The sequence below is a fragment of the Falco rusticolus genome, chromosome 1 (genome assembly GCF_015220075.1).
Source record: "Falco rusticolus isolate bFalRus1 chromosome 1, bFalRus1.pri, whole genome shotgun sequence".
NCBI classification, from domain to species: domain Eukaryota; kingdom Metazoa; phylum Chordata; class Aves; order Falconiformes; family Falconidae; genus Falco; species Falco rusticolus.
The window spans coordinates 94929967-94946816 of record NC_051187.1 but is presented as its reverse complement, the minus strand read 5'-3'; the positions used below and the strand labels follow the sequence as shown (position 1 = coordinate 94946816).

General features: G+C 42.0%; 1 protein-coding gene across 6 annotated transcripts in view; it reads left to right on the top strand.

Moving 5' to 3' along the window:
- The first annotated feature begins 424 nt into the window (after nucleotides 1–424).
- CCDC149 (coiled-coil domain containing 149) overlaps nucleotides 425–16850 on the top strand; it is a 51966-nt gene continuing 35540 nt past the window's right edge. For 2 of the 6 annotated variants that reach the window (XM_037390495.1, XM_037390488.1), the window contains exons 1-3: nucleotides 425–569; nucleotides 8897–9058; nucleotides 9596–9634. In XM_037390495.1, the coding sequence (XP_037246392.1) occupies nucleotides 498–569; nucleotides 8897–9058; nucleotides 9596–9634 (273 nt within the window). In that variant the 5' untranslated portion in view covers nucleotides 425–497. The remainder of the gene's footprint in view (nucleotides 570–8896; nucleotides 9059–9595; nucleotides 9635–16850) is intronic. The other 4 variants (XM_037390534.1, XM_037390522.1, XM_037390503.1 and 1 more) reach the window with 3 other exon arrangements.

Below are 16850 nucleotides of genomic sequence, written 5' to 3'. Positions count from 1 at the left end.
AGAACCCCTGATCCCCGTCCCCTCATCACCTGGCCTGCAGGTATGTCTGGCTGTTCAGTGCCTGGGATCACAGCAAAGCCCTGCTGTTCTCTACGAGAAGACCTAAGGGGAGGAGGTCGCTTCTCTGGGCAACGCGCCTCAGACAGCGCTGCGCACCCTTGGCGGGTGCTGCGGGCAGCCTGGGGCCCGCCACGCTGCCGCCGGTGTGACCCGCGCTCTCCCTTGCGGCCCGGCCCGCCTGCCCGGGCACGACGGCCCTGCCCGGCGCTGTGGGGTAACTCGCCGTGCGGAAGCGGCCTGGTGCCGGCAGCGCGCCGCGGACGGGCCGCGCTGGGCCGCGGGCGGTGAGGCGCCGCTGCAGGCCCGGCTCCGGCAGGCCCGTGCCCCGCAGGCCGCTGGGCGGCCCCGGCCGGCCGGCAAGAGGCGGCCGTAGGCCCCGCCTCTCCCCGCAGGCTCCTCGGCGGAAGGCCGGGGCTGGTGGAGCCGCTCGCCGCCGCATGCCGCCGCGGCCCGCCGGAGCCATGAGCTCCCACCGCAGCGAGAGCGACTGGCAGGGGCTGGTGAGCGAGGTGAGGCGGCGGGGCGCGGGCAGCCGCGGGCCGGGGCGCCATGCTTCCGCGGCGCGGCCTGGACGCCGCGCACCGGCCCGCCTGGCACAGCTGCTGAGGCGGCGGCCCCCGCCCGCAGCCCCGCGCCTCGGGGAGGCTCTGCCGGGGCGGGGGGCGCAGCCGTCGGGGGGGGACCTCGGCGCGGGGTCGAGAGGGGCCCCGCTCCCACGGCCGGGCGGCTGGAGGCGGAGCCGGCGGGGGCGGGGAGGGCACCGCACTGTAGCCCGGCGAGGCTAGCGGCACGGCCACGTCTGCGGCCCGGCACAACCCCTGCGCGGCTGCTCCGTACTGGGGGACAGGCGCCTGCGAGCCGCTCGGCCGTGCTGGCCGCCGCGGGGCTGCCAGGAGGCGGGTTTTGAGGCGCCGAGCCCGCTGTGGGCGCCAAACCGCCGGGGATGCACCTGCGGCGATCCCGGGGCCGCGGCCCGCTCGGGGGGCGGCGGGGCCACTCGGGCGGCGTGCACTTGGTTTTCTTACCTGACTCGCACGTGGAAGGGGTTTGAGACTCGTGGTGCCAGTTGTAAAACAGGAGAAAAATCTGTATCAGCACAGCGGCCGTGAGCCTCAACAGGTGGAGTGTTTTCAGAATACCAGAATAGAAAATTTTGTTATCTACTAAGTCCACATTAAAACATTCACAAAGTTTACAGGGATGCATTTTCATGTAGCATGAGTTACTAAATTCAAAACAACCTGAGGTCACTATAATTTAAGGGAATCTCGTCAAAGGCCACCCTGTTTCATAGGCAAACCCGTGAAGGTTGAAGTAGGTTGGCATGCTGATTTTTGCATTGCATTAATTTTGCGTGACTGTAAAAACAGTGTTTTTATGTTTATAGTTAGCAAATAAAACGTCCGTGCAAATGGCCTGGCCCTAGATCAACCTGACTGTGTCTGCTGCCCGAGAGAACAGTGCATGCAGGTGAATTCCTCCGACTTAAGGGCTTTGCCTGTTACATGAGCGTGGCCTGAGGCCCTGACCTGTCAAAAAGATACATGAGTTCAGGGTCCTGAATCTGTCATTTGTCCTAGTGATTTCAGTGGGAGTTTGTGTGGGCCCAGGTCTGTGCTAGCACAGTACATTCGGTATTGGTGTCTACCTATGCAACACACTAAATAATCCAGAAGGAAGTGAAAAGTGTACTTTTTAGTAGTGTCCTGATGATGCAGTGTTGCATCTGACATGGTGTCACATGGCAGGGAAGCGTAAGAGATAGAGACAATTCATGAGGTGTGTTCAAAGGAAAAGTCCATATTCTTGGCTTTTAAGAGTCATTTAGATTTACTTTGGAACCTTTTTAGTTTTGATACGATTTAACCTAAAAACTCAATCCTGAAATTGAAGACTTACCTCTGGTAGGGGCTTCTGGATTGTAGCGAAGGTTAATCGCTGTGCGAAGCTACATTCTTGCAAATATTTAAGCAGACATCTCATTTTCTTTTTTAGGAACAGTTAGAGGCCTGGTGATTTCCTCTTTTCCTTCTTTTTTCTCTGTTCCCACAGCAGGCTTACAGCTGGTTTTTCTGCATGAGGTCTGTAGCACGTGCTGTCAGGGTATATTCTTCTCTCTTTTGCTTTCCTCTGGCTGTTGTGATTAACTTTGTGCATTTTACCCATTAACTCCAACTTTCTAATGGGTCTGTGAGAAAGTGGCTGTAACTTCTAAAGCAACCTGTAATCAGTTTTTCCAGTTGACTGTATTCCTTGGTGGTACAGAGCTTCTCCAAGCATCTTAGCTTTAGTGTCTGCTAGGTAATGTAAGTTTTGTTCCCTGTGCATTTTGTAAATGTTTTGAAGTGCTTTCAAAAATGTAAGATGACAAAGGCAAGAAAAGATATGGTAGCTCTAAACAAACACTGTTGCGTTGCTGATGCTGCACAGTTAAAATGTAGAATGAGGTTAAAAATCTTGCTATAAAAGACCAGAAGCTGGTGGGTTCAGATCTGTCTGAAAAAAAAAGGTCACATTCTTTTTAATTTTTAATTTTCACAAGGTTGGTCCTCCCAAGTTTGAAAGCTAGGAGTAATTGAAATGCAGCATGGTCTAGTAGTGGATGGTGTCTCTGCCCATGGCAGGGCGAGCTGGAACTAGATGAAATTTAAGGCCCCATCCACCCCAAACCATTCTATGATTTTTAAAAGTCTGGCATTTCAGGTGTTAAGAAAGGTGGTAGGTCCTTATACATACATACAGAAAGGTGACCATACTGTACTCTTCACTGAAGAGAATAGAATTCTTGAAAGTAATTTTGGTCACCAGAATCTTGGTGGTAGAGTTTTGTTTGTCTGCTTTTAAGTGTTTTTGAATGTCCATACTTACATCTCAGCTTGACAGCCATGTTTACAGATATGCTAAGCTGTTGATTTACACAAGCTCATGTGAGTCAGCTCCTTAGTGATTCAGTTTTCCTGTCTGTAAGGGGGATAAAACATAGCTAAATCCCACGAATATGAATGAAAAACATGATTTAAGAACTTTGTTAGAAAGGTTGTAGAGCTTCCAGGGTAGTTGGGGGCTACTTTTTGAAAGGTTGTAGAGCTTCCAACTCTGTATGTTCTGCTGTGGATAAGGGTGTGATTTCAGTTTTTGCCTGAATCCCATGTAATCTGTCTTGGAATTGTGTTCTCTAAGGATGATGACAGAATCAGTGACAGAGAAAGGAGTAGGTGGTATCATGATTTTGGGGTGGTGACATGAGTTGAACAGTACTGGGAGATCATGTGTGGTAGTGAAAAAACACTTTTACATAATCAGCAAGACCACATCTGTCCTTGCTTTAGAGACCTCACTTCTACAAGTTTGGTCTCTTTTCTGCTGAAGTCTGGGAGTGTGCTTCCATTCACTTCATTGAGAGTTGGCACTAGTCCGAATTTAATACTGCTTAGAGAACGTGTACTTTTGGCGGTGTTTTCCACTGGAAGTGAGAAAGGTTTCCTAGGAAACCCATAAGACTAGAGTGGTTGTCCTCCATTCTTTCTGCTAGCTTCTCCCTCAGATTTGCCAGCTTCTAGAATTAAGTCCAATGTCAAAATGCTTCTCTTTTTTTCCTTGTCACCTCCCACGCATTAGAGCATTTACTGTATGCTATTTACAGCTACTCATATGTGACTGTGCTTCCTAAAATTAGTTTGAAGAAATTTAGTCTCCATTTAATTTGTCATTCTCAAGAGGCTATTTCTTGATTATTAACTGTGTATGGTCTTTGGCACCACAGAGAGAAGAGATATGCTTGTGCTTTTGAGCTCCCTTGCCTAGTAATTGCCAACTTAAAACTTGGGGAAAGAGTTTTGGGGAATTATTTATCAAAAGTGCAGCTATTGAGTAGTAGTTGTAGTTGAAATAGCTAAATGTTCCACACATGAATTCCGAATAAGAATGAGAAACCTAACCTGCTTGTAATTGGCAGAGCATACCTTTCCCATTGATTGCACAGGTTTTTTATGTGGGCAAGAGAGAAGAGGAAGGAAAATTAGTGAAATGTTCATGTTTATCATATCTCTCTAACCTTCTGTCATGTTATCTTTTCAAACACAGCATGAAATGCAATTCACCAAACATATATGAGGGGACCTGACAGGCTTTGGAGCCACTAATTCCAGAGCTTTTTTAAACACAGGCAAATGCCAGTGGCTGTAGGGAAGAACAAAGTGGAGTAGATGCTCTGAGGTCCCTGGGTGATTGAGTTGGCATAGTCATGGCTTTGTCATTTGGAAAAGGAAGTGGAAATGCTAAAAGAGCTGGCACTGTGACTTACTGCTCTGCAAAGTTCTTGGGGGAGTTCTGTGGGAGAGGTGGCATGGAGACCTGCATGCTGGGCTTTCAGGCAACAAAACAAGTGTTTGTTTGTCCTGTTTGCATGTTCCAGGTTGGACTAAGATACCCACAGGGATGTTGAGGAACAAACACAGAAAAATTAATAATGTAATCAGATGCACCACATACAAAACTTTTAAGGGCACCACATCACAAAATAGTGTTGACGAATCAAATCAAATTATGGTAATTCCTAAATGACCAGTGAAGATGATGTGGTGTAGTGTTGTCATCAAGATAAGACATGGTGGTCTGGGGCGTTGCTTATGTCACTTACCTCATCAGTGAATGATATGAGCATCCTTTGTGTTTCAGCAGTCAGGACGTAGTGAAGCAAGCTCTGGGCAGCAGGCAAAGCAGAGCTGATGTTGTGGAATAAAACAAAGGACACTGCGTTGTCTCAAGATTTATCAGAGATCAGGACATGCGATGAGGTGGCAGGCAAATGGCCAGTAATTGTATATTTCTCTGGATTTGAGTGCTTGACTCTTTCAGACAAGTTGAGCCGTTTAATCTGAAGTCAAGGGGAGCAACATTACTGAAACACAGTCAACAAACACCCTGCATAGTGACTTTGCAATGCATTTTGGGGCGCTTCAGTTTGTAATTTCTACAACAAAATCGCCTCCAAAAGGACAGTGAGGAGAAATCTGATAAAACTGCAGGCAGTTAAATAGCAGTTGGATCCCCTGTCCAGAAGATGGAAAGTAGAGTTCATGGTTTCTCTGAGAGCATGGTGGGCAATAGGTTTCTAGGCCCATCAGCGTTTGGGAGGACACTAGGTGCTGGATTGTTGAGAGAACATAGAATGTGTTCCACAGTGATTCCAAAGCACAGTTTGGAGGTAGACTTCTACCCTCAGAAAATTAGATATTTTCCTTCTTTGCACTAATTGCCCTTAAATACCCAAGTATAGGCCAGTAATTTGTACAAATCTAAAATAAATTATTTTGTGATAAGAATTTGGTGTGTTTGTTGGTTTAGAAAAAGCAAGTCTAAAACCTTGACAGTGTCCCAGCTTCATCAGATTATTAGACCATGTCTACGGTGTCTTTAATAAGATCTATCCAGATTTGTTGCTAAAAATAGCAATGGACAAATAGCAAGTGTTTGATCTGGAGGGTCACCTTGGAGCAGTTACATTCTCCTGTAATGTCAGTCTCTTTTTACTCAATTTCACTAAAGTAGTCATCTGGCTGTAAAGCAGTTCAGGCAGTAATGTAAGAAGTCATATATATTCCTTTAATTATTATGATCTTCCTTGTAGCAATTATAATTTGCTTTATTGCAGATAACAGCAAATGGGTAGATAAAAGTCACTAGACAGATAGGAGAAGTTGTATGTTGTAGCTTTTAGATTGAAAGTATAGCAGCTGGTTCTTGGTTAACTTTGTTTTTTAAACTCAAAGATTATTTTGGAACATCAATTAAAAAGAAACAAAAGACAGTAAGAATATTTTCTAGTGACTAGCGCATAACAATTCATTTGTTTGTCTCACTGATAGAGAGTACATGAGACATAGGCTTTCCTTCAATTGCAGAGGAAGAAATCTCTATATGAATGCCAGAAGCATCTATTGAATACTTTTTCTCAGAATAGATGAGAATTTTTTTCTTATTGTCTGTGTTGCTCCAAAAAGGCTGTTGAACTCCTGTGTTCCTTTTGACAGCATACCAATTTTGCTGCACTTGCTTGTCCACATATGGGAAATTGTTGGTGTGACTCAGTTGTTTCCCTGAGTAGAATTAATTTCTGTTGTATAGTTGTTAGGTCAGTTTATGACAATTACTAATAATTATTATTTTTTTAATATTCAGAAACATATATATTGAATAAACTCTCTGAGGTCTGTCTTTGTAAAATCTGTTTTTTCTTCAAAACTGGTAATTAGAATTTGAAAGATACCTCTGTTGAATAATCAAATTCCACAGAAATGCTGTGGCTTTATTGTGTCTTGTACCATAAGGCCATGGAAACAAGTGACTATACATTTTTACTATTTTTATTGCATTTATTTGGGAAAGTCACTATATACAAAAGTTAAAAATACCTTTAAAAAAAAGTCTTCTAGGTGGTCATTTTTATAGCAAAATCCAAACAGTACATTGATGAGAGATGCCAACCCCTTTCTTCTGTATGACACATCATCAGCATACAATTAATCATATTAAAATATAGTTTAAACAAGGAGGACGTCACTATTCATTTAGACCCTGAACGCAACTCTCCCCACAATCTGTTTATGGTTCATTATTCTCAACCTAACAGATAATAGAGAATTCCCTTGCCCCTGCCAGTGCTGCTGTGAAAGATGAAGTCTTCCTTTATGCTTTGAGTGTGTCCTTTGTGGAGGGCTGTGACACACGGCAAAACCAAGATTTGTTTAGCACTAGGTCTGCATTTCTGCCTTATAAGTAGTATTTTTTTTATAGTTTTATCCACAAGCTTCTGACTCTGTCGTTCACTGCTTCATATACCACCACTCGGGCCAGGCTCAGAGGCACCTGCTGGTGGTGTGGGTGACTAAGGCGAGATGTTTAGCTTTGCTTCTCTCACATTGTGTACATTGTATAGGCTGTTCTTCTGCTCCACGTAGGTGTTGGCTGGATGGGTCAGCTTCATTCTTTCTGGTGGTTAAAGGAACAGGACAGGCTACTTGGTTCAGGGGTTTGGGCTGCTGGGTTTTTTTGGTGTGATGATGAGGTTTGCTTTTACTCATTTTTATTTGCAATTACTGTATTAGATTGTTAGTATTTAAAAGCAATTTAGTGAAGGCATATTTTAGAATTGACTAAGACATGAGATAAAACTGGAAAAAAAGAAGAGAGATTGTCAGAGGCAAATATTTCACTCTGAGGAAAGGAATTATTTTATCAAGTTTGAAGCAGTTTACCATGTCACTGTAATCACATGCTGACAAGTTTAAAGTTTAGCTTCTGATACTTTTCAGTGCTTTATCAGGGGACTTGACATTTGTGTAAGGTATCAGTAAGGACATAAGTACATAGGTACAGTTGCTTTTGTTGATGCCAAGGCATCATAATCCAGAAAATTTATGGCAGGATTTCAACTTCAATATTGCCAGAAATAAACTTAATCCAAGGTGGAAGTGTCCTTTTTGAGAGTTCAAATCCTTCTCGGAATTGCTTTTCTCATTCCCTTCCCACTTTTTTGCAACCAAGTGTTTACCATTTTTGGAAAATGTTGGTTGTACTAATATACCAAAGTCGCTTTTCCCTTTCTTATCGACTTGAAATTGAGGTTAACAAAGTCAATTCTAAGCAAGTAGTACATATGAGTAATGATTTTTGTCCCAAAGAACAGCACTGACTCAAACAGTATGGAAGTGCTGATGCTCATGCTTTGTGCAAGAGCCTATAATGACAAAGTATTCTTGTCAGTGTATATAATGAAACTATAAATTGTTTTCATGACTGCTGTGATATTTGGTCTCTTGCAGAGCACACTTAGAAAGTGGTTAGCGCTACGCCTTATGTGAGAGTATCAGAAATAGAAATATATGCTTTAGCATGAGCAGTGTCAAGTGATGGGTAGGAAGAATCTGCTGACGGAACATCACGTTAAGTGAAAAAACTGCCCAAAACTTCTGATAGGTAACATTCAGCCACTGCAGGAAAGGATGACGTACAGGTTACTCTTTTTCCTCTCAGTGGGGAAGGGCAATGAAGCAGATCAGACTAATGCAGAACAGGTAAGATTTGCAAGTTCTGCTTTGGTTTGTGCATGAGAGGCAGTGGCTGGAGGGGAAGGCGCACCTCTGCCTCCCCTCTCCATTCAGGTGTTTGCAATATTCCTGCATTATTTCGCATTCTTCTGACTCAACAAGCACGTGTGTATGGTATCACAGCTGAATTAGTTTTTTTACTTGTGTGGGTACCACACTGTAATTGTTTCAGACTCAAGGTAAATTTTGGTTGCTGCTCACGCTATCACTTCTGCTGTAACATGGTCCTGTTTCACTGTCCAGGTGGGAGGCCGAGCCCAGAGGACATTGCTGGTAGCATGGGGAGGAGGGGGAAGGAAGGGGGAGTGGGGCAGGAGATGCTGGTTGCTGAGAGCTGGGTGTTGTGGACGCAAGTAGAAAAGGGAGTTTGCAAAGGATTCTTCTTTCTAGGAGCTTTCCCAGGGCTGTGGGTCAAATTGTGAGGTTTCTCATCCTATTGTGTATGAGGAAAAAGAGGAGAAACTTGAATTGCTGAATTCTTCTCACTCATGGTGTTCAGGTGAGCATGTGGCCTTACAAATGGATTTCAGGCTTCTGATACAACAGATCTCTTTCCTGTGATTATTATTAGTAAGCTAAGACTACTTGTGGCAGACTTTGATCTCATGCAGAGAGTCTTCCTCCACCTTTTCAGACAGAAACTTGAGCCTCTTGAACCTAGTTTGGGCTGGGCTAGATATGGCTTGTTACAATTAAGTTGTGGTTTGTTTTTTTTTTCTCTTCTGCAGTACCTGGTGTGCAAAAGAAAGCTTGAAAGTAAAAAGGAAGCATTGCTAATCCTTTCCAAAGAGCTGGACACCTGTCAACAAGAAAGGGACCAGTACAAGCTTATGGCAAATCAGCTGCGGGAACGACACCAGTCTCTGAAAAAGAAGTATCGGGAGCTGATTGTAGGTTGTTGTTTATGAATTCTGTATAACTGGGGGACAAGGGTGAACCTCACAAAAATGGAAAGAAGTCCATAATGACTGCTGTAAAAATGTTTAGGTACTTGTTCACAGTAGTCCTGCAGTTGTAGAGCCCTGATCATATTATTACTCATCTGTTCCACGTTGGTGAGGTAGTGCCTGTTATATAAGACACAGAAAGACACTGCGTGCTCTGAGGAAATTAGTTTCAGTCATAATTTCATTTAAAAACTGACTGTGGTATTATTATTCCACAGCAACTTAATGTACCATTATGAAAAATAATGCAACATAAATTTGTAATGACCTGCTGTTCTAGAAGTGTAAACAAATCTTCAGCCTTAGACAGTTTTTTGAGTTGAAATTAATATTACTGGTATTAATCAAGATGCAGTACTTCAGAAACATTTTTGATAACATTTTTGTTAAAATATGTGTTTTAAAATTTGATCCACAAAGTTAATATAGTTGCTGGCTTCAGAAAAAAGTTGCCAGTAAAATATGTCCATTTATTTGTAGGATGGGGATCCATCCCTTCCGCCTGAAAAGAGGAAACAGGTAGGATTTATTTTTCAGTTCATATTATTTATCTGTCACAAAAGTACTTTGCAAAAGTGTGAAAATATTAACTAAGAAAGCTGGTAAAAAGCAAGCATTTCTGTCTGTTGAAAAGCTCTGTCTTTAATCTGTGGCTTCCTGTGCTTTTGTCTAAACATGTTTCATTCTGAAATATCTGAACTATCATTAATTAGAATATATGGCTATTGCTTTTATGTTCACCTGAGACTGAAATTGGTCAGCGTACAGAGACTTGAGATTGTTCTCCTTGTTGTTTGTCCTTCATGTATTGAGTCCTAAAATGGGTTCGTGACAGGACTTCTCATACTTAAAAGCAATCTGGGAATGCATTGTCTGCATTCCATAATTGTTAATTTATTGTTGTGAGTACTGTTTTCCATTAGATACTCTCCCAGGTCACTTGGGCTCTGAGTTATAAATGGTAAGAACAATGGTAATTGCATTTTATGGTTCCCCTGGAAAACTTTTTGCCTGCTCACCTTTTTTGTTTGTTCCCGGAGATCTACATAGTGTGTCCCTGTTGTGGAGTGTTGCTTGTCACATCTTAAAATTATCTTAATTTTTAGAGAAAAATGGCACCCGAAACACAATGTGTGAGCAAGGAGAGGAGGACAACCCAAAAGAACAAGAATTGTTACTGTAATTGCCAGTCCTGAAAGTCTTTTAACCATGTTTAAAACATGGTTATTGCATTCCCTTAATGGATCAGAAGTTTTACTCATCATCCTTTCCCTGGGAGTTTGCATGTAGTTCTTGCTGTTTTCTTAAAATTTTAGGGACTCGGGGTTTTGATTGTTTTAAACTAAATTTTCAGAGGCAATATAATTACTCGTTCAGGCACTTAAAACAAATAGCTGCCAAGAAGTCCGTGGCTCAGCATAGAATCATTTAACTTCCTCATTATTTAGCATAATTTATTTGAAATTCTGTTATTTCGATAGAATTCTAATAAAAGGGTTTGATCAGGTATAGGTTTGTGCGTTCTGACTACTAAAACTGGAGTTGAAGAATATACAATTAAAAGGGGAAAAAAAGCACAATGCAGTATATGGGTCATTATAGAGGGAAGTAGGAAGGGAGATTTGCCATTCCATGGATGTTGGTCTGATTCATCTTCCATCTTCCAAAACAAATAAATCTAACACTTGTTTCTAAAACACTAGCAATATTTAGTCTAAATTCAGAAGCTGTGATTATGTTAAGTTTTGGCAAATCTTACCATGGTAAGCATGTGGAAAGCCATTTAATAATTTAGCGAGGAGTTGTTTTTTTTTGCTGAGAAAGCTATGTATTTGTGCTAGGTAACGGTGAAATAAAGAAAATCTTGTTCTCAAATGTGGTCATTTATAGGTCTTCCTGAAGGACAATATATACTCTAGGTTGTACAGTTAGTGCACTTTTTGAATTTTCATTTTCCCGAGAAGTGTGTCTGTTGCATACAAGGTGGATAATCTTGGGTAGTTAGGGCAACCTTTCTGAAGAAGAGTATGGTTTTGCTTTGAGAAATGCACCAAAGAATAATAAAATAAATTTGTGAGTATTTTTGCGTTATTACTGTATGTGCATTTTTTAGCAGTTTTTCATCTGAGAAAGAGTGAAGTGCTCTTTTGCACTTTTTTCCATCCCCTTTTTGCCCAGAAGCCTAGTTGCCTGCTGGGGGAAGTTTGTGACCTCAGTCACTTTATATAAACAGAGGCCCTGATTCTATAATGAATTTTGTATGGCACAAAAGTGCATGCTGTTCTCATGGTCAGAAATAAGATGAAAATATTATATGCTGAACAACTTGCTCTGTTATGTTTCTTTACCACAACTGAAAAATTATTGTTGAAACTGCAATCTAGAACCTTAACTGTAGTAGGTGGGTTGGAGTTGCTACTTTCTTCTCTTTCGTGTCTTCAGTTTTCATCTTTATTATCAATTACACTTTGACTTCTTAAAATATCTTATTTTCCACGTTGTGCCTTCTCTCCCTGTTTTGCAACACACTTTTGTCATGTTTTGTGTGTAACCAAGCAATTTCTATCAGCAAATAGTTAGTTAACTCAGAACGTGTTTTTGTAAAAATTGGTGTTCCTTATCTTAACATGCAGTGCTCTGCAGTGTTCTCCCTCTCAAAGCTGTGTGTGCAGTGGTACACATCTCTGACATAATTGGTTTGGACTCAAGTATCTTAAAGGTCCTTTTCAACCTAAATGGCTCTGTGATTCTATCCAAAGATTGCTCCATGTGTATCACCTTTTGCCAACCAACAAAAGCAGGAAATGAGAAACTGTGCTACTGAAACCTCTTTTCCTCCAGTAGGTGTTTTACTGTTAGTGTTATCACAGCCTGTGAGCTGTCAGCGCTTTCCTGGTCACTCTTACCATTCACAATTCAATGTTGCAGTTGAAGGTAGCTTTATAATGTCTTGTGGTGTCAGGGGTAGGGTAATTTCTGCATAAGTAATGGAGGGGTGAATTGTTTCAGGAGGATAGGAATAATAAAGAGTTGATTTTGATGTTAAAATTCACCAGAGGTGGTAAACAACAGACACTCCCAGTTTTGAAAGGCATGTTAAAATGTTGCTCTGACTACAGAACCTCTGTTATACATCCTGTATAAACAGAAATTCTACCATTCTGCAGTGGTACGCATTTGTATGTATTTGCTGTGATAATAGAACATTTTTATGACATTGGCAAAAAGTTACTGGATGTCTGTTGGACAGTGTCACCATGCTGGGAGGCTTAAAGAAAAAAACATAGATGTGATTTCTACCTTGATTTATATTGACTATTGTTTTTGTCTACATTGCTTAAATTTTCAGTATTCGGTTTGGGAGAAGCTTTGTCACTGAAATAACAGATCAGTGAATCCTTTGACCTTCTATATGAAATAGAAGTTCTTTTAATACAAATGAGATCCTTTGAATAAGCAAAGGTGAAGTAAAATGCATGGTTAGGAAAAGACTGTGCTGGGCCACAGTCCTAAATATGATTTGCTGAAATTGATGTCAGTGAGACCACTCAGTTGGCGATACTGGGTTTGCAATGGGGCTGTTTGTCAATTATAAAGCTGCAGTGCATGTGTTCACTGGTGAGGGCTTGTATTTGTATTTTAAATGTATGATGAATCAAATTAAATGGAGCTAAATATCACAAAATCACAGAACAGTTGAGGTGGGAAGCCAGCTCTTGAGATCAACTAGTTCGATCTCCCTGCTCAAGCAGACCACTTAGAGCAGGTTGCCCAGGACCATGTCCAGATTTTTAGTATCTGCAAGGATGGAGACTCCACAGCCTCTCTGGGCAGCCCGTTCCAGTGTTTGACCACTCTCGCGGTAAAAAATGGGGAGGGGGTGGTGTTCAGATACCTGCAGCTATTGAGGCGGCTGAAGTCCCTCATGAGGACCAGGGCCTGTGAACATGAAGCTTCTTCCACTTGTGTGAAGAAGGCCCTATCTACTACTTCTTCCTGATCAGGAGATCTATAGCAAATACCCAGTACAACAGCACACGTTGATCTGCCCGCTAATCTTGGCCCAAAAGGTCTTGGCTGAATCCTGACCTGTCCCAAGGCAGGGCTCCATCATTCCAGCTATTCTCTCACATGAAGGGCAACGCCCCTCCTTTGCCCTTGTGCTGTACTTCCTAAAAAGCCTGTATCCCTCCCTCACAGCACTCCAGTTGTGTGAGCTATTCCACCATTTCTGCATGATCCCAATGAGATTATAACCCTGTGACTGCAAACAGTCATCGAACTCGTCCTGTTTGTTCCCTGTGCTCCATGTGTTAGGCCTCTGAGGGGCGTCCAAGTGTGCCAGTTCCGAGGCACATGCTTGGGAGCTTTCCCCCCAAGGCTGTTCTGCAGGCGCTTCCTTCTTCACATGCCCGTGTTCAAAGGAATTACGCTTCAGCTCAGTTGCTTTGCGAATTGCTATGTCCACTCTCTTCCTATCATCCCAGGTTCTTGGCTTGCCTACCCTTTCCCAAGCCTCCTCGTTCCTTCCCCAATAATTTCTAGTTTAAAGCTCTCCTTCTGAAGTTGGCAAACCTGTCGGCAAAGATACTTTTGCCTCATGTAGTCAAGGGGATCCTGTGACTTCCAAGCAGCTGTTGAGCCTTAGAGAGGGTCCCATGGCCACAGAACCCTCTGAGGCTCCTAAATGGGCCTTGTAATGTAATGGTGGCGTAGTCCTAGTATAGAGCTCAGCTTGACAACTACTCTTTTTGCCAGGCAGAAACTCTCATCGGAGAACTGGTGTGCATCCTTCCTGAAGGTCATAGTCCTTAACTCAGTTATAGTTATCTGTAGGTGTCCCGAGGTGATTCATTCAGACCGAGACTCTGACTGCTCCAGTGATCACTTGACATCACAACAGCATGCTACCCACTCACCGAGACACTGGTCAGACAGCTTGACTTCTACTAATCAATAAGTTCATGAACATGGCGTTTTGGGGCAAGCAGAACATCAGAAGGACCAGAGGTTCCAGACAGGAGTATGTTGTGACATGCCCCAAATGGACCAATTCTGATCCCTTTCGCTTCCACTTCCAGTTCTAGCTTAATGTATGCAGCTGTACAAACAAACTTCAGGGATTGCCTTGTGACTGTTTATGACATCATAAGGAAAAAATGACTAGTGTGACTACAGTGAGACTATTTCTTGTTAATTCATTAATTCAGGAAGTTTTGCTAGTCTTGCACTAAAATGCAAAAGCTGCAGAGTCCTGTGAGATGAAGTCTTCAGATAAGATACACTACAGGTTAAGCAATCATTTTGTATTTATATCACCGGGGTGCTCTGAAGATTAATGATTTCTGACTTTCTTCAGAGGGTTTGAAGATTAAAAATGTTTTTGCATGGGCCAAGCTTAGACCTGTGCACTTTGCTCTGGTTTGTGGGTGCGTGTGTTTGACTCTCATAGTGTGAGACAGCAGATGGAAAACAGTGAGATCATTTGCCCTTGTAATGCATCAGAGAGCAATATTTCCGTGGATTCCAAAATGTGCCTGCTCCAAGAGCATAGCTGGTAGAGAGATCCTGTTTTCTGCACGCTGAAATTTGCTGTTCCATTGATAGGAACAGGTGGCAGTATGCAAACCTAGAACTTCTTAGCCACACTAGGAGTCACGCTTTGTGAAGTGACACTGTTGTTTCTTCAGCATGTAGGTTAAGCGACACTGTTGTTTCTTCAGCATGTAGGTTCTGCAGTAGATGTAAGGCTAGAATAGAAGGAATGCCGATTCTAATAGATGATAGTCCCTCTTTAGAATTTGGAGTGCTCTTCAGACCTGACGTGTACAACAACCTCTCCTCTGGTTGCTGTCTTTTACTTTAATGGCATAGAGGGTCCACACCCCTACACCTGAATATTCTGTTAATTAGTCACAACACTCAGAATGTTTAAGGGATGTTGATTCTTTTTGTGCATTATCTCATAGATCTCATAGATCTCATATCTCAAGATCTCAAAGCAGCTAAAATATTTCTGATGAAACAAGATGAAACATTTTTTTATTCTATCCTAGTATATTAGACTTTGTATAAGTACAATTTAATAATTTCTCTTTGACTATGCTCATCTGCTGTCAACAAAAACTTGATGCCTATATGAAGCACGGGAGGACTGAAGTACCTTGTTGAACCTTCATTGCGAAGGAGTTTCTGCCAAGTCACTTCTCATGATGCTGATTATTCGTATAGACACTCTTGGTTGCTGCTTACGATGTGTGTTAACAAGTCGCTGTGCAAAAACTGGCCTCATGAAGGAGTCTGTAGTTGATATTAATGTTACTTTGTTTGTCAGCCTTCGGCAAATGCTCCACGCCTGGCTGGGTGGTGTTTGGTCCTCTGCAGCGTTATGCTAATCTAACACACAGAAGACTGGTTGAAAACGAGAGGAAAAGTATTCCTTTTATATGTCTACTGCTTAAATGGCTTTTTGGTTTTATTAATCAGCTCTATAAAAATTCCAATTGCTGAGTGTCTTTCAAGTATGGGAACAGGAGCGAGCCTTTCTTGTTTTGCAGAGCCTTGTCAAGTTTTGACTAGTGTGCTAGTGTGCTTCTGTGGTGGGATTCCTGCCTGGTTCTCTGAGCAGCAGATGCTCAGAGGAGGAGAGAATTTTCTTCTTCTCTTGTTTTATGTCAAGTGACTGCTTGGCAAGGCTTTGATTTTTGTTGTTGTTTTTCTGTGGGTAAATGTGACCCATATTAAGTGTATTTTGTTTAGTATGCCCAGGACCTATAATTTCAGAAGTCTTCTCTACATAGTTTTTCAACGTAAACAGAAAAATACAGTAATTTTTGCTTCTTATCATCAGGAAGCTAGTGCTAATCATCAGTTCTTTTACCTTGGAGTGAACAGTGGTAGTTGGTAAGCAAAGCAGGTCTTTCTGTATTAATTCAGCCATTGCAATCATATGAATGCATTGGAGGAGAAACTGCAATTAAATTTGCTATCAGTCACACCCATCAAGTGTGCTTAATGTTTCATCAAACTTCTTTTTCTGTCAGCCTATTAATTCAGTATATTCTTTGTTTGAAGGTGTGGATGAAAGAAACATAAAAGACTGAACTGCAGTATAGAAATGCTTATTTGTATAGTAAAATATTTTTTAAACTGTAAAGGTATGTTGGAAGTTTCCCCCTCATCCCCCTTGCCAAATTACTTTTTCAGGCAGTATCTAAAGGCAGAAAGTCCTTTTTTTAAAAAAAAAAATCCTTTTTTTTTTTTAAGTGTCGGATAAGATTTATGTGCAAGAGAATTGAGAGCTATATTAAAGAGTGTGTTACTATCCATCATTTTTAAAGTGGTGTGGAGAAAATAACTCCATGTGTATGTGTAGCTAGATTTGCAAAATTGTTAAAGGAGCCAAATTCAAGTGTAGTGCATAATTCCAGGGCTGCCTATTTCGAGTTACTTCCCACCCCACCCCCCTTTCTTTTTGGGTCAGCAGTGAGAAAAAATCTGTTGCTGTCTGACAGGTATTCACTGGCTTATGTTAATAAATATTTGTATGTATTTTCACCAGTAGTTTCACATGCTTATCTGTAGCTAAAAGTTAAGGTTCTTTTCCACCTTCTATCTGAAAAATGTTCTTGCAAATTTTAACAAAGTCTGAGTGGAAAAGGGTAAGGTCTGATCTATTCCCATTGAATCTTTCACTCTTTGGTCTGTTCTGATTTATGGTGCTTTTTTGCCCCCT